Source organism: Epinephelus lanceolatus, chromosome 16 (genome assembly GCF_041903045.1).
Source record: "Epinephelus lanceolatus isolate andai-2023 chromosome 16, ASM4190304v1, whole genome shotgun sequence".
Taxonomy (NCBI): domain Eukaryota; kingdom Metazoa; phylum Chordata; class Actinopteri; order Perciformes; family Serranidae; genus Epinephelus; species Epinephelus lanceolatus.
In genome coordinates, this window is record NC_135749.1 from 38071039 (window position 1) to 38095096 (window position 24058).

Consider the following 24058-nt stretch of genomic DNA (forward strand, 5'->3'; position numbering starts at 1 on the left):
CATTACAGTAGTCGATGCGAGAGCTGGCAAAGGCATGAACCAGTCTTTCAGCATCAGTTTGGGAGAGCGAGGGTCTCAGTTTTGGCTAATGTTTACCATGTAAAATGCCATAGGCTGGCGCTAATAACGTTAGCATGTTGTATTTGCTTGGATAACGTGTTTAGTATAAGACAGTTGTTTTGTCGGTGAATGTTGTGAGTTGTAATGGAGCCAAACAGTGTGCCGTTACCTTTGTTACATGTTGCTGTTGTCCCTGGCTTTATATGAGAAGACGAAAAGAGCGCTAGACGCTAGGCTAATTTACACAATGTAAAATGCCATAGGCTTGTGCTAATAATGTTAGCATGTTGTATTGGTGGGGGAAATGTGTCCAGATAAAGACAAGTGTTTGTCTGTCAGTTCTGTGATTTATAGTGAAGCCAATTTGCATACTTGTGTTTGAAATTGTCTCTATTAAGCCATGTTTAATGTATGTTTTGAATCAACTATATAAATAAAGTTTGATATGAACTAAACTTCGCAGCACTTAACACAGTCCTCCACTGCCGACTAACGTTTTGGAGGTATGACTGCAGAGTGACACAGACACACCACCGCACAAGTAAAAATAACGTGCAGATGTTTTTTTCCCATGACTGATCGATTAGTTGAAGATTATGTGCGACTTTAGTCGACCAAGATTTTCTTTGGTTGACTACAGCCCTAAATCATCAAATTCACACAAATTCTGTCTGAATACGTTGCTCTTCTTAATGGGTTCAGTTGACTATTTAATCTGCGATATTCTGTTTTTTTTATTTAACCTTTATTTAACTTGGAAGGGTCCCATTGAGTTACAGTAACTCTTCTTCCAGGGAGTCCTGGGAGACCTGTATCCCAAACACACACCATGTGAAACTGTACGTGGGCAACTGTGCACTCACTGGGTATGGACTAGTTACATTGATTCTTTGGAAAACAATATTATATATGCCGATATTAAAAAGTCTGTCACGATACAATTTCCATTCGATACAACTTAGGGGCTCACGATCGATATGAGATGATATCATCTTCCCATTTAACACTATCAGTTACAAAAGAAGCTGCCACACCTTTCTTTTTGCTTTTGACCATAAAAAATGAAAACAAAACAAAACATAAGTGACTGTAACTGCTTACTGTAAGTGTAGTTAAGTTTACTTAAAACTGACTCCACGAACACACATAAAGCAGTGCATGGCAGAAGTTTACCTTCAGGACTTTCTGTCAGAAAGACCTTTCTGAAAGAGATCTTTTCATTTTAACCCAGACCATTGTCTTTTTCCTAAAATGTCAGGTCTATCTGGCTTAAAACCCTGGGGGCAAACTTCTCCCAAACAGTCATAAAACATGGATTCACAACATCAATTAACATAAGTATCAAATTCAGCTCAATAATTACTGTCAAGGTTCATAGATAAAACAATTGTTTTTTGCTAGTCACCCACTATTAGCTTTAGCATGTTTACAGTGCATAAATTAGCCTAGGGGCTAGCCGTTTTTTTTCCTCTACTTTTAGCTTAACAAATTACATGTAACGTTATTGTTTTTCTTACTGTTCCCACAGAACAGTAAGGTTGAATTTCAGCCTGCATGCACGTTTTTTTAGCTAAACATTGTTGAAACAGAGCAGCTAATGTTAATGTAATGAAAAGTTAACAAAGTGAGATGGTTGTCAAGGCAGGAAATGTTACATTATGTTTTATCTCGTAACAGCATTGTTTACATACTGCATGTGCTCTCTGTTTACCCCCTTTTTCTCTGAAATCCAAAATATTTCCCCACTGCTGATTTATTGCTGATTTATTCCCGTATAAATAACGTTATCCTCATCGTCTTTCTCTTGGCTGTTTGCCATCTGCCTGCAGCTGTTTGACAGTGACACAGACTTTCAAAATAAAAACGTATAACAGATAACAAGTCAAAAATTTTGTGCGGGTCGGCCCACTTGACACGCTGCTATGTTGTGCTATGGCCTATTCAAGTGCTGGAATTTGTTATTTACGTGACAACTCTTGAACGCAACACGGACTCTGCTCCATTGACTGTGCACAGTGCCATGCTGTGGGTTCGGGCCGGGCTCCGTTATAATTATCTTGGACTCTGTGTGTGTGTGTGTGTGCGCGCGCGCGTGCATGTGTCTATGTGTATGTGTGCGCATCAGGGCGGAACTCCGCCATCCACGATTCAGAGAACAGAGAAGAATTGTAAATGTACGACCATGTAGAGACAGAAATGACATGCCGTTGTGTAAATATTAAATAACATAAGGTTATTTAGTTTGTTTAATAAAAGGACAAGGTATAGACCTGTTCTATAGGAAAGGTAACCTTACTTCTGCTATGATCTGGCACTATATAGAAAATAAAATGGAAAACATGGGAAACGCTGATCTCTGGTGGTGCCAAAGAGAGCAACCAGGGGGTTGGGTTACATGTCAAAGTTGAGGATAGAGGATACGGATTGGAAAACATCCTTCCAGTATTTTTCAAGGCTTGGACAAGTCCAATACATGTGTATAAGAAAAGCCTAGCCTCTTGAACATGTGTCACAGCTAGGATTCACATCTGGGTAAATGCATGAGAGTCTGACTTTCGACCAATGGGCTCTTAAACTGTAATAGACAGTGGCGGGCACAGAGAGATGATAGATTAACTAGGTTGAGGAAAGAGTCCCATACACTGTCTGACAATGAAGTGTTTAAATCTTATTCCCAGGCATGTTTGATTTCATCAAGAGGGGGCTGTCTGATCTCCGCTAACCTGTCATAGGTAGTGGATATTAAATGTTTGTGTGACAGGTTTAAGCAAAGAATATCATCCACAATGTTCATATCAGGTGTGTGTTCAAACTGGTTTTTAACAATAGGACTAGAGTGAGAAAAATGAAGAAAACCAAAATATCTCCTAATCTGAGCCCATACTCTCACAGTGTGCTTGATAACTGGGTTATTGATTGAACTGTCTCGGGGGAAAGGGAGTGGTGACCCAAGTAGTGCTTGGATGAAAAAGTTTTCAATGGAATTTAACTTAGGGATGCACGATAACTTTTCTTTTAAATCGAGACCGATAACCGATAACTTTCAGCTCCTAAAGGCCGATACCGACAACCGATAACACACACACACACACACGTACATACATACATACATACATATATATATATATATATATATATATGTGAGGGCGGCACAGTGGTGGGCTTGTTCTCCCCGTGTCAGCGTGGGTTCTCTCCGGGCACTCTGGCTTCCTCCCACAGTCCAAAGACATGCAGATTGGGGACTAGGTTAATTGATAACTCTAAATTGTCTGTAGGTGTGAATGTGAGCATGAATGGTTGTTTGTCTCTATGTGTCAGCCCTGCGATAGACTGGCGACCTGTACAGGGTGTACCCTGCCTCTCGCCCGATGTCAGCTGGGATAGGCTCCAGCCCCCCCGCGACCCTCAAGAGGATGAAGCGGTTAGAAGAAGATGAATGAAGGATATATATATATATATATATATATATATATATATATATATATATATATATATACCTAAGATCATGACATCAATACTATGAACAAAACCAAAACAGTTTTACTCTTTAAATGAAGAGATATTTATTTTTTCCAATGAAAAACTATTGGCAAGCATCTCAAACATTTTCGAACAGATATCAAACAAAAAACTATTTGATATAAAAATAAGGCCCCTTGAACTGATGCAAATACATGCATCGGGATTACAAACTGAAAAAGTTCATTCCAGAAGTTCAAAAAAATAAATATATATAGAAAGTGATTGCACTGAACAAGTTAGACTTGTCTATGTAAACAAACTGAAAAAGTGCATTCCATAGTAACAAAAAAATAAGTTTAAAGAATTTTGGCTTATGGTTCCATTCAAATGAATACCTTTTCACTAAGGTAAATGAGGTTCAGTTGTTCTTTTATCTCATATTAGGAGAGAGAGAGAAAGACAGAGACAGAGACAGAGACACAGAGTCTGTGTGTTTGAGATAGTGTTGTCACGGTACCAAAATTGGGACCCACAGTACGATACCAGTGACAGTATCACAGTTCTGAGTAGTATCACTATACCACAGCAAAAATGAGGCAGATGTGCCTTTTGTCATTTATAAAAAGATAAATCACTTTTCTATAATACATCAATGATATTTCAGTGGAATAAATTACTTATTGACTTATTCATACTTCAAAAACAGCATCAATAAGTGACTTAGGGGGGATCAAAATAAAATAAATAAATAAAATAAAAATCAACCAGCCACCCTCCTCCCCTGACAACAGTCCCTTCATAAGTAAAGAACAGTTCCTAAAGTTTCTCCTCTGATACACCACATACTGTGTGCCCCCATGGCTCAGCTGTTCAGGTACTTTTGGGCAGTCATGACAACAAGTTATTCACCTGGAGCCAGACTTCTTCGCCGGTAAGCCGTTATAATGCGCCGCCATATTTGACAGGAATACGTATTCCTGTCCGTGTTTGTGACCCCCGTTCAACCCACAACCGGCGGGATTCGCCATTACTGTTTATCGCCACACTGCCGACATTTTACTCTGTCCATCACCACATGCTGTTTGATTGCGTTATCAAAACACGCCACTATTATTCGGCCTTGCTTTTCACTTATTCCACCGAATACCGAATGTTTTTTTTTTTTTTTTTTTTGCAATATTCGGCTGAATATATTCGGTGCATCCCTAAATAGGAGCCTTCCCCCACTCCCAACTGCCCTCACCGCTGCTCTCCTCACTATACTGGCTGCTGCGCTGTGCAAGTGCACAGATGTCTCAGAGTGGTGGTGCATTTGCAAAAATGTTTTGAAGGAGCAGCAGCGGCGGCAATAATTTAGCAGCGGCAACACGCCGCTGCTAAATGAATGTAGCGGAAACACTGATATGTACTGTGGAGTTTTAGTGCCGCGGTCTAACATTGGTACCAGTATACCGTGCAAAGTGTGAGAGAGTGTGCGTGTGTGTGTGTGTGTCTGTGTATGTGTGTGTGTGAGTGAGTGAAAGAGAGAGAGTGTGCGCGTCTGTGTGAAATTATGACCGACTTAACGAGTTCTTTTCCGACATGAGGGGGTATTCTTGAATTTTCCCAGTCAGAAAGAGTTTTTCTGATTATGCCGACGTCACTTGAACGCAGCATTCACTGCAGGCCATTCAGGTCTCATAGTGGGAGCGGGGCACTGCCGTGCTGACAAAATTATATATGTTATCGGGGCTATTCGTCATGATATCGGACTTATCGGAATGATGTAATAATTCCTGTTATCGTGCACCCCTAATTTAACTCCATCTCCGCCCAAGATGGACAGTCAGCTTGGTTACAGAAATGGGACCAAAAAGCCAGACACCGCAAATTAGCCGCCCACCAATAAAAGCGGAAGTTTGGCAGTGCCATGCCTTCCCTACCTGTAGATTTTTGAAGATAGATTTTATTCAATCGATGGCGCTTGCCTTTCCATATACAGTACAGGCCAAAAGTTTGGACACACCTTCTCATTCAGTGCGTTTTCTTTATTTTCATGACTATTTACATTGTAGATTCTCACTGAAGGCATCAAAACTATGAATGAACACACGTGGAGTTATGTACTTAACAAAAAAAAGGTGAAATAACTGAAAACATGTTTTATATTCTAGTTTCTTCAAAATAGCCACCCTTTGCTCTGATTACTGCTTTGCACACTCTTGGCATTCTCTCCATGAGCTTCAAGAGGTAGTCACCTGAAATGGTTTTCCAACAGTCTTGAAGGAGTTCCCAGAGGTGTTTAGCACTTGTTGGCCCCTTTGCCTTCACTCTGCGGTCCAGCTCACCCCAAACCATCTCGATTGGGTTCAGGTCCGGTGACTGTGGAGGCCAGGTCATGTGCCGCAGCACTCCATCACTCTCCTTCTTGGTCAAATAGCCCTTACACAGCCTGGAGGTGTGTTTGGGGTCATTGTCCTGTTGAAAAATAAATGATCGTCCAACTAAACGCAAACCGGATGGGATGGCATGTCGCTGCAGGATGCTGTGGTAGCCATGCTGGTTCAGTGTGCCTTCAATTTTGAATAAATCCCCAACAGTGTCACCAGCAAAACACCCCCACACATCACACCTCCTCCTCCATGCTTCACAGTGGGAACCAGGCATGTGGAATCCATCCGTTCACCTTTTCTGCGTCTCACAAAGACACGGCGGTTGGAACCAAAGATCTCAAATTTGGACTCATCAGACCAAAGCACAGATTTCCACTGGTCTAATGTCCATTCCTTGTGTTTCTTGGCCCAAACAAATCTCTTCTGCTTGTTGCCTCTCCTTAGCAGTGGTTTCCTAGCAGCTATTTGACCATGAAGGCCTGATTCGCGCAGTCTCCTCTTAACAGTTGTTCTAGAGATGGGTCTGCTGCTAGAACTCTGTGTGGCATTCATCTGGTCTCTGATCTGAGCTGCTGTTAACTTGCGATTTCTGAGGCTGGTCACTCGGATGAACTTATCCTCAGAAGCAGAGGTGACTCTTGGTCTTCCTTTCCTGGGTTGGTCCTCATGTGTGCCAGTTTCGTTGTAGCGCTTGATGGTTTTTGCGACTCCACTTGGGGACACATTTAAAGTTTTTGCAATTTTCCGGACTGACTGACCTTCATTTCTTAAAGTAATGATGGCCACTCGTTTTTCTTTAGTTAGCTGATTGGTTCTTGCCATAATATGAATTTTAACAGTTGTCCAATAGGGCTGTCGGCTGTGTATTAACCTGACTACCTCTTGAAGCTCATGGAGAGAATGCCAAGAGTGTGCAAAGCAGTAATCAGAGCAAAGGGTGGCTATTTTGAAGAAACTAGAATATAAAACATGTTTTCAGTTATTTCACCTTTTTTTGTTAAGTACATAACTCCACATGTGTTCATTCATAGTTTTGATGCCTTCAGTGAGAATCTACAATGTAAATAGTCATGAAAATAAAGAAAACGCATTGAATGAGAAGGTGTGTCCAAACTTTTGGCCTGTACTGTATATGATGGAATAACTGAGTCTAATGACTCTACGAACTATTTAGGTATAAAAATTGGTACAGATTGAAAAAGATATAAAAATTTGGGGAGAATATTCATCTTAATAGAATTTTTTTTCGGCACACTAGGGATGTGGATAGAGGAGACCTCTGTGTCAGGTAGTGTTTCACCTTGTTTTACAGAGTGAGAGAATTTTCCCTAAAAGACCCTTGTGTTTTCTTGTGACGTCAGTACCAAGGTAGGTAAATTGGTCTCTCATAATCTTAAAAGAGAGACTTGTATACTCTGATTTAAGCACTGCCTCATTTACTGGCTAAAATTAGTAAGTAGTGATAGCACATGGGGTAGGGAAATATGGGGCTTGATAAGAAAAATAAGAGATTGTCAGCATATAAGGCCCATTTGTGTTCAACTCCCTCCAAATCCCTGAAATCTCTTGACAGCTATGGAATGTAGTCGCCAGCGGCTCTATGGCCAAGTCAAAAAGTAATTGGCTTAAGAGGCACCCTTGGCGAGTACCACGTTGGAGGTTAAAAGGTTGTGACTGTTGAGAGTTAGTAAGGACTGAGGCAGTGGGGCAGGAATACAATAATGTAATCCACAAGATGAAATTTGGTCCAAAGTTTAATTTTTATACAATTGCAAACAGGTACATCCATTCCACATGGTCAAAAGCTTTCTTCGCGTCCAAAGAGAAAATGCATTCAGGACTGTGCCAGAGGGGGAGTACAAAATATCAAATAAAGGACGAGTATTAAAGTAGGAGTGACGGTTTTTGATAAACCCTGTTTCATATTCTGATGACTGTTGGTAAATCATTGTCCAATCTACTGGCCAAAACTTTTGCAAGAATTTTGACATCAACATTTAATAAGGAGATTGACTGATAGGAGGAAGATTGTGTTGGATGTTTGCCGATTGAACTGAGTACAGTTGGGGCAGGGTTTTCCTTTGGTTTTTTCGAGACCAAGGTGGCAAAGGCCTGTATCTTGACAGCTGTACTTTTAGATACGGTCCCCCCCTCTATTAAATATGAAAGGAGGCCCCCACATGCTTGAGCTTTACACTGCTGACTTGTATAACCAGAACAGACATGTCCTGTGATTTTCAGCCTTCTATGATTATATTTACCCTTTACAGCAGGCACATCCTGACAGCTGAGAATATTACTTTCAGGTATTGTCCCCCCTCTATTAAATATGAAAGGAGGCAGAGTGCCGCACATTTAGCGGCATTTAGAATACTATTTGCTTGATGAAAAATGTGATTATTTATTTCAAACAGCTCTTATAATATTCACCATGTTTTGTTTTTTTTCAGCCAAATTATATTTCCAGCAGCAGCCCTGCTGTGGAGCTGCTGAAGGGGTTGTAGGAGTTTGCCCATGGATGCGGTGGATTGCCCCCTCTGGGTTGGGAGAGAGTTACTGCCCTCGGGTCTTGTTCACGAGTTAGGCTAGAATTTAGCGTGAGATGGATCTGTGGTTTGGTGTGGCATCTGCAGTGATGTGGGCGCTGTTTGGGACTGTCTTGATGAAGAGGGAACTGAGCTGGAAGGCAAAGCTTTCGATTTACTGGTCCATCTACGTCCCAACCCTCACCTATGGTCATGAACCATGACCTAAAGAATGAGATCGCAGATACAAATGGCCGAAATGAGTTTCCTCTGAAGGGTGGCTGGGCTTAGCCTTAGAGATAGGGTAAAGAGCTTGGACATCTGGAGGGAGCTTGGAGTAGACCCGCTGCTCCTTTGCGTTGAAAGGGGTCATTTGAGGTGGTACCAGCATCTGATAAGGATCCTCCTGGGTGCATCCCGTTGGATGTGTTCCAGGCACATCCCATTGGTAAGAGGCCCAGGGACAGACCCAACACGCTGAACGGATTACTTATTACTTACTTATCTCGTCTGGTTCGGGAATGCTTTGGGGTCCCCCAGGAGGAGCTGGAAAGAGTTGCTGGGGGGAGGGGTGTCTGGAATGCTTTGCTTGGCCTGCTACCACTGTGACCTGGCATTGGATAAGCGGTTAAAAATAGATGGATGGATGGATGGATGGATGGATGGAATTTTTGTTTACCTTCTAAATTAAATTGTGCTCAATTCTGAGTGTTTTCTTACTTTAAGACTAGTCTTGAAGTTTGAACTTCTGTTTCAACATTGGGGAAATTAGTCGTTAGGAACATCCTCTAGTTTTCAAAGGTGAAATGCCGGATCTCAGCTGAGAACAAAGAGAGCCTTATTTTTAAAACAAATTATATACAGCATAACTCTTAGTAGACTCACAAGTCAGTCTTTAGACGCTTTGCTTAACTAAAGACTGATGACTTTCTCCCTGATTTTGTGTTTAGATGGGCGGATACAATTTCAGAGTTTAAAAAAACTCCCTACGTTGCAGAACCAATAGTAAATCTGCAGGGCGGTCCTTCGGTGGCTCGCTGAACTCTTGTGCTTGTAAACATAGTCCCACTAGAAACACGTGTAGCGGTACAAAATGGCTCGGCTGTGCTCGCAGAAAACGCAGTCAAAGTTAGTGGATGTTTGTCGCGTTTGCGGCGACACATTCTTGCCAACTAAAAGAAACAAACATAATCTTTTACAAGGCCATGACTCATCCGTCCAGCCGGACTATAACGTTATAGGGAATTGCCTTGTTGTTTATCAATACTTAAGGGTAGAAAACCAGCAGAGCTTTTAGCTACATATATATACATGTGTGTATATGTATATGTGTGTGTGTGTATATATATATATATATATATATATATATATATTTATATGTGTATGTGTATATATATATGTGTATGTATATATATATATATATATATATATATATATATATATATATGTGTATATATATATATGTATATATATATATACATATATATATATATATATGTATGTCACATTTTTCACATAACTGTATCACCGTTTAGACTAATCCGATGTTTGTAAAGTCTATAAACACAATGATTGAACAAACATTACTATTTCTGTGTACACGTTTAGCTGGGCTAACTGTTAGCTGTTAGCCCTGTTAGCCGTTAGCGGTGTCAGTAATAGGTAATAACTCATTAAATGGTTCGTGAAAAAAATATCTTTTCCAGCGGATATCTTAGTTACAACATGATTGAGCTAGCAAAGCAGTTTTGTGTTGCTATGTGTGGTATTTATTCAGTTTTGGGAAATCACGATGTCTAGAAAGCATCAGTGGCTGCAGCTGACAGGGACAGCTAACAGCAGCAGCAAAGCTAACATCAGGACGTCATCTCTTAAAAGCTTCCCGTTGTCGGATACGACCTAAAACTACTCCAGTTAGCTCAATCATGTTGTAACTAAGACATCTGCTGGAAAAAAATATTTTCTTTACGGATGAGCACAATTTTGATTAAACGGAGTTAAATCTCTCGGCATCCATTTTCAAGCTCTCTGTGTGTTTGTTTCCTTGCGGATGAGAAAAAGGGGAGCGCACATTTCCGAGAAGGCGTGTCCTTTTCAAAAATGCAAGAGGCGTTGCTTTGTTGCTGGCCGTTTTCGCCGGTGTGTTAAACACAATTTAGAAAGGAGTGTCCCCAGACTATCAGAAGGCGGAGATCTCTGATTGTCTGGTGGCGAGACTAAACTCTTAGTACCATATTCAGTTTTTATCATTATGAAGTATGCAGTTTTGGAGTTGGTTAGTCTCTATATACATTCAGTGAATGTAGAGTCTGTAGGCAAACCCCGGAGATCTTGCCTCCGGAAGAGGAGCGGAAGAGCCCTGGTTTCCGGTTGTAGGCTGTTTGTAGTCCGCGTGATATTGACCAATCACGTTAGAGCCGGCTACAGTTGTTGCCAGGTTAAACGGTCCGTGCGGTGAACTGGCGTCACTGCGAACTCTGAATCCATCGCAATGGTTCAGCATATTTACTTATATATAAATGGAAGTCGGAAACGGAAATTCGCCTCCTTTGCTCAGATCAAACCGGAATGCCAAAAAATCGGGGGTCTGCCCCCAGAGGCTGTAATACAGCCGATGGGTTCCGAGAATGGGTGTTGGTCAATGTATCGTCAGCCCTTTGTCCTTTGTTAGTAATAGTTTTAGTCCTCAGTGGTGACACAGATGCCTGTTGTATTGCGACCAGTTAGTCACTAGATGACTGTCTAAATAATAAACACCAATTAAATATCATTTCCCCTTTTCCCTTAAAAAAAGAATGTTTTATGTCGTAAAAGTAAACTTACGTGTGTTGTTAAACCTGTCTGTACAGGTTCCACCTTGTGTTTTTATGTTTCGTCAGCTTTTAATTTTGATCCTGAAGTAATCATGTTTATACAGTTAAAATGACTGATTTGAAACATGAAGATTAGTTTACCACTCCTCTTCCTCCTTATCCTGTGAAAACAGCTGTTGTACTAATCATGTCACATAGATGTGATAGTGATGTCATCAGCCTTGGACACTGCAGATGTGTCACAGGGTGTCTGGCTTACACACTGAGGGTGTGCAGTCAGAAAGATGTGGCCATTTACCAGACAAGAAAGCTCTAGTGAAAGACACCATGTCCAAGTGCATTGTGGTAAATGTCGGATCCAGTGTATTTAGACCAAAGTCTTTTTTTAAACTTTAGAAATAAGCTTCATCATTCTGATTTGTCAGTTATGTCTTTGCTGTTAGTTGTTTTTTTGTTTTTAAACAGATTGAACTACTTAATAACAATATTGATCAGGAAGCCAAATGTGTCGGTGTTTTTTCAGACAGACAGATAGACAGACAGCCAGCATCTTTAATGATTTGTCCTTCTTGTTTATTTCTTTTCAGGTCTGACAGGAAGTCTGTTGATGCTCTGCTGACAGAAGTAGAGGAAGAGAAAATCCTCCATCCCTATCGTTCCTGCTGACAGACAGCAAAGACTTTCTCTGACAGGAAGTCTTCTAACCATCCCACAAACTAATTCCCGTTGGCAGGAAAGAAGAAGAAAGAGGAGAAGAAGAAGAAGAAGAAGAGTTCCTGCCTTTAGTTTAATCTTCATATATTTTTAATTTATGACGACAGATTTCACTTCTGCCAGAAACTGTTTGTCGTTGTCAGTATCAGATAGATTGGTGTGTTTGTTCTGTGACACCCTCAGCAGGCTCGAGAACATACTAGAGGTTCCCCTGGCGGCCATGCTGGGGCCTCATCTGCTGTCTGCCTCCTTAGCCGCCACGCCTCCATCTTAAATCAATAGCTCAGAGCAGACCTGAAACATTTTTTTTTTAACATAAGGGCTTCTTGATTTATTTTTTCTACACGTGTTTTTGTGCTCAGAAGTAGTTGGTGTTTGTTCGTATCAGGTCTCGTTTCGTCAGAATCCACTATCAGCCAATCATGGCGGAGTCCAGCTCGGTGCCGGCTGCAGCAGCAGATCTAGTGATTGAACAAAACAAAGACGAAGTGTCTCTTCCCGCAGAGAGCGTCTCCAAAGAACTGATTGTAACCATGACAACAGATGTATCAGATGTCAGAGCCGAGGCACTGAGCAGCAATGGTGTCGCTGACAGTCCTCTTCCTGCCAAAGCCCTCAAAGAAGAAGAGGAGGAGGAGGCCACACCCACACCACCGGATTCGTCGTCATTGTCGTCTGAAGATGGGACAATAACTGCCATTACCACCGAAGAAGAATCTCTGTCGGCTCTACTCAGACACATCAAGAGTGAAGGAGGTCAGGACAGAGGAGAGCCAGGTGAGAGGTCAGGTGAGGTCAGGAGTCAAACTAAAAGATTAAAGGAATACATCACTGCAAAATGACCATTTGTATATCAGTTATTCACCCCGTGTTACATTAAATACATGCAGAAGATGTTTTTTTTGCATGTCTCCATTGTGAGGGAAGAATCCAAAAACATTATAAGCATTATAATCCAAGTCTCATTTATCCAGTCGCATGCTCAGTACTTCACAAAGTGCCAGCCCGTTCGAACAGGGAACAGAACTTAAAGTAGCCCCTTTTACACTGCCAGATTTTCCACGAATGTTGGGCCGTTTTGCTGGCAAGCTGCGAGCGTTGATCCGAGCATTGATCCGAGGTGCCCAATTTTCCGCCTCGTAGGGTAGTCATATTGGCGGAACCCTTTTAGTTTAAATAGACCGAGGCAGCCTTCCGCAAAGGGAGGAGCTGTTGAAGACTTGTGGGAGGAGCTGTTGATGACGCCGCACGTGTGAGCCACTGGCGGTGGATAAACAGGAAACAGCTGATAGCAGGAATTAGCGAGCAGCTAGTAGCTAGAGGGAAACGCAAACCCGACAGATATTGTAAAGATGAGCAACTGGGGAGACAAGGAATAGCGCACCCTCCTTGCACTCGCAAACGAAGAGGCCATTAACCGTCAGAAGACGGGGACGATGAAGAACGGGCCGACTTAGGAGAGAATCGCCGAAGGACTGACCAGCCGCGGCTTCCCTCCCACTTCACTGTTTACGTCACATGCTGAGCTACACGTTTTGTTACTTGCTCATGCTCCCCATTGCCCCGAAAAAGGTGCATTCTGTATAAACAGAAGTAGGTAGGTGGCATTTTGCTGCACTCCCCAATTTTGTTTTTATACTGCCAATGCTGAAAAAGACTGATTGGGCTTTCCTACAAATTTGCACATCTCCTATCTAAACAGGGGTAAGACTAGTGCTGCACGATTTGATAAAAATGTGCGATTGCGATTTGAGTGGACAATACCGCGATTTGCGATTGCGATTACAATATAATACATAAATGGTATCATTAGTCTCTTTGCTTGATTCAGTGTTTCCCCTACATTATATTAGGGGGGCACTGACCTGACCTGACATAGTTATTGTTATGGACAGTGTGTAAATGACCATCAACAGACTGAACACAGTCAAACATGCTGCTGGCACAGCAGCACAGCACGGCACTGTACCTGCAGCGGAGCGAGCCTGTGTTACGTTCAGGTGTTGTCACGTAAATGACAAATTCCAGCACATGAACAGGCCACAGCACAACACAGCAGCATGTCAAGTGGGCTGAACCTGAGCAAAATTGCTCAATTTTTCATTTGTTATTATATAGTTTGTTATGGAGTGCATGATTTCCCCGTGACACTTACAAATGTATGCATAACTGTGCTTGGATGTTGTTTTATGAGGCTCTGGTGGCTTTCAGTTGTCCCTTTGTCTTTAACTTTACTTGGCTTGTCTTTCTCTCGCGTGCATTCTTCCTACTTTTCTCTGTGCTGTCTCAAGTGTTGATATAGATTGGTCGTGTTGTCGCAGGATGTGGCGACTTTAACTTTTAAACTTTTACACAGCACGTCTTTCTGTTAAACGTTGTCGTACCTGAATCCAAAGTAAAGCCATGTAATAGAAATTGCGTTTTTTTCGCCACCAACTCAGCCTGTTCTCGGTCGTGCTCATGCTCTTCTTCAGCGATTGTGATTAGATTAATCGTGCAGCACTAGCTAAGACTCCATTGATGAAAACACAAATTTTAGCTCGCTCAACACTTGAGCTGCTGGTTTACCGCTGCCTCAATCAGTATGTCTGTGTATTTTGTGTTATTGATTTAAAGGCTCAGTTCTAGGGGTGGTTGATATATCAGTTTTACTCAATGTAGCTTGGCTTGTTCCACATGAGATATATAAAGTGACTACATCGTGAACATTGAGTATAAATGTCATTTTTTAAGCCACTAGGCTAGCATGAGCCTTGCTTTGAAGTTTCAGTTCCGTCCTGCTCTTCCTCTCAAAGACACAAAAAGAAAAGGACTCACAAACATGATGCGCCACACGCACTTCACCACCCTTCCAGACCACTCTCCTGGGTGAAAGTGTGTGAGCAGGCAAGGTATGTGTTTTTGTATCTGCAGGGCTCTAGACTGCAACACATTAACTGAAAATTTTATTAATTATATAAATTTGAGACCTGTTAGTTTGTTACCAGCTTACAGTGAATAAATCCTCCATTTAACAGCACCGCTTTAACAGTTTAACGTTGTGCTAACTGCTCACATCTGACTATTAACTGGAAGCTTCAAGTTCAGAGCAAAAACACTTCCAGCTCCAGATGAGCGGAGTTCTTCAAAATTAAAGCACCAGTAGTTCCGCTTTGATTTATTTCATTATAACAATAATTTATTTGACTTTTTTAACAGTACTTTAACTTAATTATAACAGTACTTTACTCAACTTAATTATAACATTACTCAACTTTATTGTTACAGTACTTTATTTAATTTTATCATAGCAGCACCTTATTTAACTTTATTGTAGCACTACTTAATTGAATTTTATTGTAACACCACCTTATGTATCATCATTGTAACAATATTTTATTTAATTTTATTATAACAGCACCTTATTTAACTTTATTATAACAGTATATTACTCAACTGTATTATAACAATATTTTATTTAATTTTATTGTAACAGCACCTTATTTAACTTTATTATAACAGTACTTTACTCAACTTCATCATAACAGCACCTTATTTAACTTTATTGTAGCAGTACTTAATTTAAATTTATTATAACAGCACCCAGTAGTTTAGAGGAGATTTCAAAATATCAAGATAAATATGATGTATTGGAATGTGTATGTGGAAGTGTTAAAATATTGTGATATTATTTACCGGCTGTATAGCCCAGCCCTACTTAGTTGAGATTCACCAAAGTCACACAATTACACAAACAAACTAACTGAGGCAGCAGTAGACCAGCAGCTCCTGTGTTCAGCGAGCCAAAATTTATTTTCTTGTCAATTTATAATTCAGACACCAAATGTCGTATATTCTTATAAAGAAAGAAAAATGAAATGAGTTGATGTCCCACAGTATCTAATGTCAGAGGAGAATACTGTGTTAACTTGGATGTTAACTTTGTTTTGGGGTCTAAATATTGAGTTAGTCCTCTGCAGTCGACTCAGTGGTTTGAATGAAGAGGTTTAAAGTTTAGGGTTTAAAGTAAGAGGTTCAAGTTAATTCCAGCATGTTAGAGACATTATTGTGAGCTTGACAGTGAAAGAGGAACCTGTTCCTGTATAAATCTGCACACATTTTGATGCTAAGCTTCCAGATTTTTTTTCCAGTGGCTCCTGGTTTCTTCTGTTCTTAGCTGTTGCTCAGAGGGATCTCTGTCTCTTGTGGTTGTCAGTCTGATTGAATCACTGTATAGCGTTTTGTTCTCCATGTACAAAACAAACCCTTCGTACTAAACATCTATTTGTTAAAAGGACTTTCTACAACCGTAAAGCATCAAAGGCCATTCAGACATAGAGAGGAGTCCTCTGACACATATGACTGAGCCACATCACCACACATTGCCAGGCCGCCATTGTAAATAAGAATTTGTTCTTAATGACTTGCCTGGTTAAATAAAGGTTAAATAAAAAATAAAATCAAGCTCTGTGACAGCAGATTACTTTTCAACAGCAGTGTACATATTTGAAAATCCTGTTATTGTGAAGCTTAAGATCTTTATTGAGACACTTTGCTGTGTCACTGGTTTGTAGTAAAGTTCCAGCTGGTTAACATTCAGGAAGCGGAGCAGAGAAACAGGCAACCAGTCAGGAGACGCCTTCAGTCAGCCATTGTTGTTCTGGGATGTGATTGGCTGCCAGCCAGTGTGAAAAGAACAAAAAGATTATTATAGCTGCAGGCAGCGATTCTGGGGTTCAAGCCAGCATGGACTGGTTGCAAAGGATCAAGTCCTTTGACTGTTTATGACACCTACATCAAAGATAACTGACAGGTTTTATGACCATCAGACAGAAGCTTATACACTTGCAGGCAAAACACGCTCCTCTTAGGCAACATTGTCACCCCATTTTGTTCAATTGTGAAAACATTTGAGCACATGTCTCAACACCTAACTGAAAATATCCACTGAGTTTGGTGATGTTTTTATATGATGTCAGTGATTTATGGCCAGATTTTGTGCCCGGCCAATGCACATGTTTGGAACTGAGCACTGTCAATATAATTACGCTTACGTTGTTCATCATTGTAATGAAACATATTTCTGACTTATAGTTTGATTTGTGTTGTGCCACACCCATTTTTTTTTTGCATTTGTAGTGCTCTTGAGTGGTCAGTTTGAAATGAAAGTTTCAAAGGATGTTTCAGATATTTTTGTGGTCATATCCTGCAAGTTTCGTGATGACTGGCCCAATGGTTGCAGAGTTGTGCGTTAGCTCTATGCAGAGCCTACGCTACAGCCTACGCACGTGGCCTATGTGGTTGTGAGCATTTATACTTGTGTGGTGGTGGTGTCTGTGTCACTCTGCAGTTACACCTTCAAAACACTGGTCGGCAGCGGAGGTTTCTGTGAAGTGTTGTAAAGTTTAGTTGATTTAAAACACACCCAAAACACACATTAAATATAGCTTAATAGCAACTTCAAATGTAAGTACACAAATGGGCTTCACTATAACTCGCAGCATTCACAGATGAAGCACTTATCTTTTTGCTGGACACATTTACAACGTGCTGATGATATTAGCATGAGCCTATGGCCTTTTACATTGTATAAATTAGCCTAGCAGCTTGTGGACGCATATAAAGCCAGGGACAACTATTATTATTATTATTATTATTGTTATTATTATTATTATTATTATTATTCTATTAAAGTTTTTGCTGTTATTAGGTGTCCTCAGGACTCTGCGGTCTCTGGTGTGTTGTGTGTCTGCAGGTGTGGATCCGGACCTCGAGGAGAGCTCCTCTGTGGCGACAGCGGGTGGCTCAGATGACCAGCGGGAGTCCACAGACTCTGCCTCCTTCTCCATCCCCAGCCTGGAGCTGTCAGATGGGGTCACAGCCACAGCAAACTCACTGGACGTGGAGGATGGCCTGTCCTCTTCCTACTCCGCTCTGGGGGTGGAGGGCTGCTCTCCGTCCACCGAGGTCCCCAGTCTGAAGGAAGAGGAGATGCTGGAGGCCGCTGGTGAGACGTCCTCTGATTGTTTATTGTGTGTCTTTGAGTTCAGGTTCAAAATCTTCACTCACCACACTGTTTAACAGTCCTGATAAATGCTTTGCAAAACATTTTAAAGGTTCAAAGGTGAGGATGTTTTTTTATTTCCCAACTAGAGTCCTGCTAACGTCACATATTATTTATCTTTAAATGCAGACTGAACCCTTGATGTGTGCTATAACTAACCTCTGAGCTGCTGCGGAGCAGTTTGGGGTCATAAATGGTGATAAATGAATGATGAAGCTAAATGTAAAACAAAGCAGTGATACGAGCACACTACTGTGATACCTTCACTTGTTATTTAAATCTTCTGACTGCAGGGTTTGCTTTTCTAAACAAAAACTATTTTCTATTTGTTATTTTTAAAGATAGGACAGTTAACAAATTTTATTAAATTTTTTCAGTGAGATGAGCAATGATTGATATTTTGCAAATGGGCTTGTTTATATTTGTTGGACTTTAAAGACATTAATGAGGCTTTTCTAAACAGAATCCCTGAGTTTAAATGTGTGATTTTGCCTATGCTTATAGTTGGCATAAATGAAACAATCAGCCAGTTAATCAATGAGTTGATGGAATGATGATCAAATGGGTTTTTACAGCAACTAGTTTCTGGTTCTATTTTCTGTTTTGGTCTTTTATAAATGCCAGTAAACAGAATATTTTTGGGTTTTGGGATAGGGATGCACCAGTACCACTTTTTTTCAGTACAAGTACCTACATTTGGGTACTTGCTGATGCCAAGTACCAATACCAGTGTTTTTTTTTCTTTAGATGTTCTTCAGTTCCTGACTGTAACAATTTGTGGTTAATGACATTTTAACTTTCAACCGTATGTTTTTCTTAACAAACATGGCCTTGCCACACACCTTACTTAAATGTAACAAATTCAGTGGATTTCAGTACCAACACACAACTGTTGCAGAACAACTGAAATAATATATTATAATGCCATCACAAACTGCTGTTTGTGAGTAGATCAAAGTCTATTTGAAAAAAACTGAAAGGCAGGGAATTTTTGATGAAAAGAGGCGTCCCTGCATTATCAGCTGTGAGCCTGTTTTGGTTTTCATTTACAATATGTGACACTGAGCTACACACAGCCTATCCCTGTCCACACTGCTGCATGGTGCTGAAAGGTATCTCTGTGTCATTTGAGCTAGAGTGGGAAACTGCACTTTGTTAACCCCCCAGTATTGCAGCGGGTTGTCTTCCTGAGCAGTTGTGGTCTCTCCTAATGCAAATAGCTAATCAGCCAATCCCATGGCAGCAGCTCAATGCATTTAGACATGTAGACATGGTGAAGACAACCTGTTGAAGTTCAAAGCAAGCATCAGAATGGGGAAGAAAGGTCTCAGAAAAACAATATGCTTCTGGTATGGCGCTGAGGCAGGCGGCTTTGTGAAAGAACCTAACTGGTAGATTGTAACCCCCTTTGAAGAGCAATCGTAAGACAAGGAAACTAGACTGAAAAGCAACATGGTCAGGGAAAAGCTAATAAAAATCAGAATTAAGTCAGGCCCTGGGCCAGACGGAGGAGAAACAACAGAGTAATGGCCTCTTCGTTTGCAAGTGCAAGTAGGGTGCGCTATTCCTTGTTTCCCCAGTTGCTCATCTTTACAGTGTCTGTCAGGTTTGCGTTTCCCTCTAGCTACTAGCTGCTTGCAAATTCCTGCTATCAGCTGTTTCCTGTTTATCCACCTCCAGTGGCTCGCACGTGCGGCGTCACCAACTCCTCGCACAAGTCTTCAACAGCCCCTCCCGTTGTGGAAGGTCGCCTCGGTCTGTTTAAACTTAAAGGGTTCCGCCAATATGACTACCCTCCGAGGCGGAAAATTGGGCGAAATTGTGTGTATAAACGCTCGCAGCTGGCCGGCAAAACGGCCCAACATTCGCAGAAAATCTGGCTGTGTAAAAGGGGCTATTGTTCTCATAACTTTCTTATCTTAATGTGTACCCTCCTCCTGTGAGCAATAAATCATTCTTTGAGAAATTATTTGATTTAATAGCCACTGAATCATATGGAACCCTAATATGTGGTGGAGATCTAAATGTCCAACTTCAACCTAGACTAGATACACTGCCTGGCCAAAAAAAAAGTCACCACCAAAAAAAAGGTCATACACTCTAATATTTCGTTGGACCGCCTTTAGCTTTGATTACAGCACACATTCGCTGTGGCATTGTTTCGATAAGCTTCTGCAATGTCACAAGATTTATTTCCATCCAGTGTTGCATTAATTTTTCACCAAAATCTTGCATTGATGATGGTAGAGTCTGACCGCTGCGCAAAGCCTTCTCCAGCACATCCCAAAGATTCTCAATGGGGTTAAGGTCTGGACTCTGTGGTGGCCAATCCATGTGTGAAAATGATGTCTCATGCTCCCTGAACCAGTCTTTCACAATTTGAGCCCGATGAATCCTGGCATTGTCATCTTGGAATATGCCCGTGCCATCAGGGAAGAAAAAATCCATTGATGGAATAACCTGGTCATTCAGTATATTCAGGTAGTCAGCTGACCTCATTCTTTGAGCACATACTGTTGCTGAACCTAGACCTGACCAACTGCAGCAACCCCAGATCATAACACTGCCCCCACAGGCTTGTACAGTAGGCACTAGGCATGATGAGTGCATCACTTCATCTGCCTCTCTTCTTACCCTGCTGCGCCCATCACTCTGGAACAGGGTAAATCTGGACTCATCAGACCACATGACCTTCTTCCATTGCTCCAGAGTCCAATCTTTATGCTCCCTAGCAAACTGAAGCCTTTTTTTCCAGTTAGCCTCACTGATTAGTGGTTTTCTTAAGGCTACACAGCTGTTCAGTCCCAATCCCTTGAGTTCCCTTCGAATTGTGTGTGTGGAAATGCTCTTACTTTCACTATTAAACATAGCCCTGAGTTCTACTGTTGTTTTTCTTCGATTTGATCTCACCAAACGTTTAAGTGATCGCCGATCACGATCATTGAGGATTTTTTTCTGGCCACATTTCTTCCTCGAAGACGATGGGTCCCCACTATCCTTCCAGTTTTTAATAATGCGTTGGACAGTTCTTAACCCAATTTTAGTAGTTTCTGCAATCTCCTTAGATGTTTTCTCTGCTTGATGCATGCCAATGATTTGACCCTTCTCAAACAGACTAACATCTTTTCCACGACCACGGGATGTGTCTTTCGACATGGTTGTTTAGGAAATGAGAAGCAACTCATTGCACCAGTTGGGGTTAAATAACTTGTTGCCAGCTGAAAGATAATCGCCCATGCAGTAATTATCCAATAGGAGGCTTGTACCTATTTGCTTAGTTAAATCCAGGTGGCGACTTTTTTTTTGGCCAGGCAGTGTATGAGTAATGCCTGGTTCACACTACAAGACATTTCTGTCTGTTATGACAGTCACTATGTCACATTAGGAGATTGTGGAGTCATGAAATCGTGCCATGACTTGGCGGACAGACATGACGCACTACACAGTGATCCACACCAATTATCCCCGGTCGTCTTTCACGACGTGCGTGATGTCATTGGGTTATTCTTGTCCTGTTTTTATTACTTTTACTATTATTTCAGTCACTGTGTCTCTTCATGAGCCAGCTGAAATGCTGTTGTAGTATTAATTAAAAACGTGCCACCAGATGGCAGGAGCAACGTTTGAAGTACCGCATGCAAACATGCAAGTCACTGTATCCTCCACAAGTTCCTGCAAATGTTTCACAATTAAAGCCTCTTCAGAAAATTAAGGGATTCTCTCAACCAAAGTTATAATGGGCTTTTGATTTGAAACAGATACAGGAAGTGTTGAGTTTAAAAATGACGGCGAGATGCATTCATTTTATCGAGGCAAACAGGAGCAGATAAAAAGAAAAAATATAAAAATACAGAGGGAAAAAAATATCGGCCTGTTTATAATGTAGTCTGTTTCAAATGAAGCTGGTAGCCTCTACAGTTGTGGTAAGTAAAAGCCCCACCACTATTTTTTAATAGCTTGATGCTAATGGCAGTACTCACCGGATTGCTAAAGTGCCTCTGCTGTTTCACGCCATCATTTTTCCCCTTTTTTTCTCTGTTGTGGTAACGTCCCCAGACTAAATATCAAAAAGCGTTTGGTGTTGTTGTCATACAGTTGTCTATGGCCACAGATTGCACTGTGTTCCTACTGGTCAAAGTGACGGCTGTGACGGGAGCAGGCGTGAACGACAAGAAAATCAAATGCAAGTAGATTTGCATTTCCCAATCACAAGCACCTTCAGTGAATACCTTGTGCGATAATCCATCGAGATGAAATGATGGATTATCGTGTACGACACTCATTGTCGTTCACAATCCATGCCGACACCGTATGTCGCTGCATTGGGCTATAATGGGGCTGATATCGTGTAGTGTGAACCAGCCATAATCTGCCCCAAAAGAAAAATTCAAATAACACCAAGGTCCAGCAGATGCTTTAAGAACTAGGGATGATTGATGTTTGGAGAGAGCATCATCCACTGGACAAATAATTTACTTATTATTCTTCATGTCATTTTTCATACTCAAGAATTGACTAATCTGACAGACATAGAATTAAAGAACGTAATATAGGGATTATGGATGTATCGGACCATTCAGGAGTGTACATAACTTTACCTGTAGCTAACCAGCAGAAAAATTCACTTTGGTGACTTAACACAGGTATTTTAAATGACAAAGCAGTACAGAAACAGACCCAGAAAGAATTTGAAATGTATCTCCAAGGTAATGATAATGGAGAAGTGTCCCCAAATACCCTATGGGATGCAGCAAAGGCTGTGACCTAAGGTAGAATAATTGCTGTCAACAACAAGACATGAAAGGGTTATATGATGAAAAAACAGGAAAAAAAATGAATTTTGCCAAACAAAGGTATTATGAGACAGGAGGTGAAGCAATTAAACTTCTGTATTGCAGAATAAGAAAACGACAGGAGAAGAATACAATTTATAAAATCAGGAATCCCAAAACACAAAATATGTACACGAAATTGGCTTGAAAAGACATTCAACAAGCCTTTGAACTAGAATGTAAAGATTTATACATCCAACCAGCTAGTGTAGATACCATAACAGTGGAGATTTCTAAGCTCTTTGGACTTACCAGCTATTGAAAGACTTAAAGTAAACAAAGTGTTGGCTCAGACGGTTGCGTGTCTGAATGATATAAAACATTTAGACCTCAAATAATACCTATGCTTCTTAAGCGTTTTAATCATACATTTAGGACAGGGAAAGCCCCACAATCATGGAGAGAAGCAGTCATCTCTATCATTCCAAAAGAAGGAAGAGAAATGACGGAAATGCAGCTCATATAGACCGGTATCGGTCTTAAACATAGACTATAAATTATTTGCGTCAGTCCTATCTAAGAGACTTGTGACCATTATCCCTGAACTGATAGATTTAGACCAAACAAGTTTTATACAAAATAGGCAGACAAAGAATAACTTAAGGAGAACACTTCAAGTGATGAGTCATATTACAGAAGAAAATATTAGTGCAATGCTGGTCAGCTTAGATGCTGAAAAGGCATTTGATTCCATGGATTGGGAATATCTATATAGGGTGCCTGTTAGGTTCGGATTTACGGATTGCTTTGTCAAGTACATTAAAGCTTGATATATATTTCTCACCAATAGCCAGCATCAGAGTTAATGGCCACCTACGCAATCAATCTATCTGGAAAGGGGGACTCGCCAGCGCTGCCCTCTGAGCCTGGCCCTGTTTGCTTTGTTTTTTAACCCTTTGCCCAAGCAATTAGAGAAAATTCTGATATAAGGGGGCTTGAGATTAGAGGAGAAGAACACAGGAACTGTATGTTTGCAGATTATGTTCTGCTTTTCTTAGCAAGCCCTGAGTCCAGCATCCCCAAATCGATGACCCATTTTAAAAAAACGTATACATAGTCCATAGTGGATATAAATTAAACGTCCAAAAAACTCAAACCCTCACTTACAACTTTACCCCTCAACTAGACATGTGGAGGAAATATGATTTTAAATGGAACTCTCCCTCAATAAAATAAATGGGAATTAACTGAACAAAAGACCTGTTCAAACTTTTTTGAAAGTAATTATGGCCATAGG

The 24058-nt window shown here is 40.9% G+C and overlaps 1 protein-coding gene across 3 annotated transcripts in view; it reads left to right on the forward strand.

Annotated features, from left to right (window-relative positions):
- mindy1 (MINDY lysine 48 deubiquitinase 1) overlaps nucleotides 1–24058 on the forward strand; it is a 56572-nt gene that overhangs the window by 7370 nt on the left and 25144 nt on the right. For 2 of the 3 annotated variants that reach the window (XM_033637337.2, XM_033637338.2), the window contains exons 2-3: nucleotides 11820–12735; nucleotides 17681–17932. In XM_033637337.2, coding sequence (XP_033493228.1) covers nucleotides 12369–12735; nucleotides 17681–17932 — 619 coding nt within the window. In that variant the 5' untranslated portion in view covers nucleotides 11820–12368. The remainder of the gene's footprint in view (nucleotides 1–11819; nucleotides 12736–17680; nucleotides 17933–24058) is intronic. The other variant, XM_078176078.1, reaches the window with a different exon arrangement.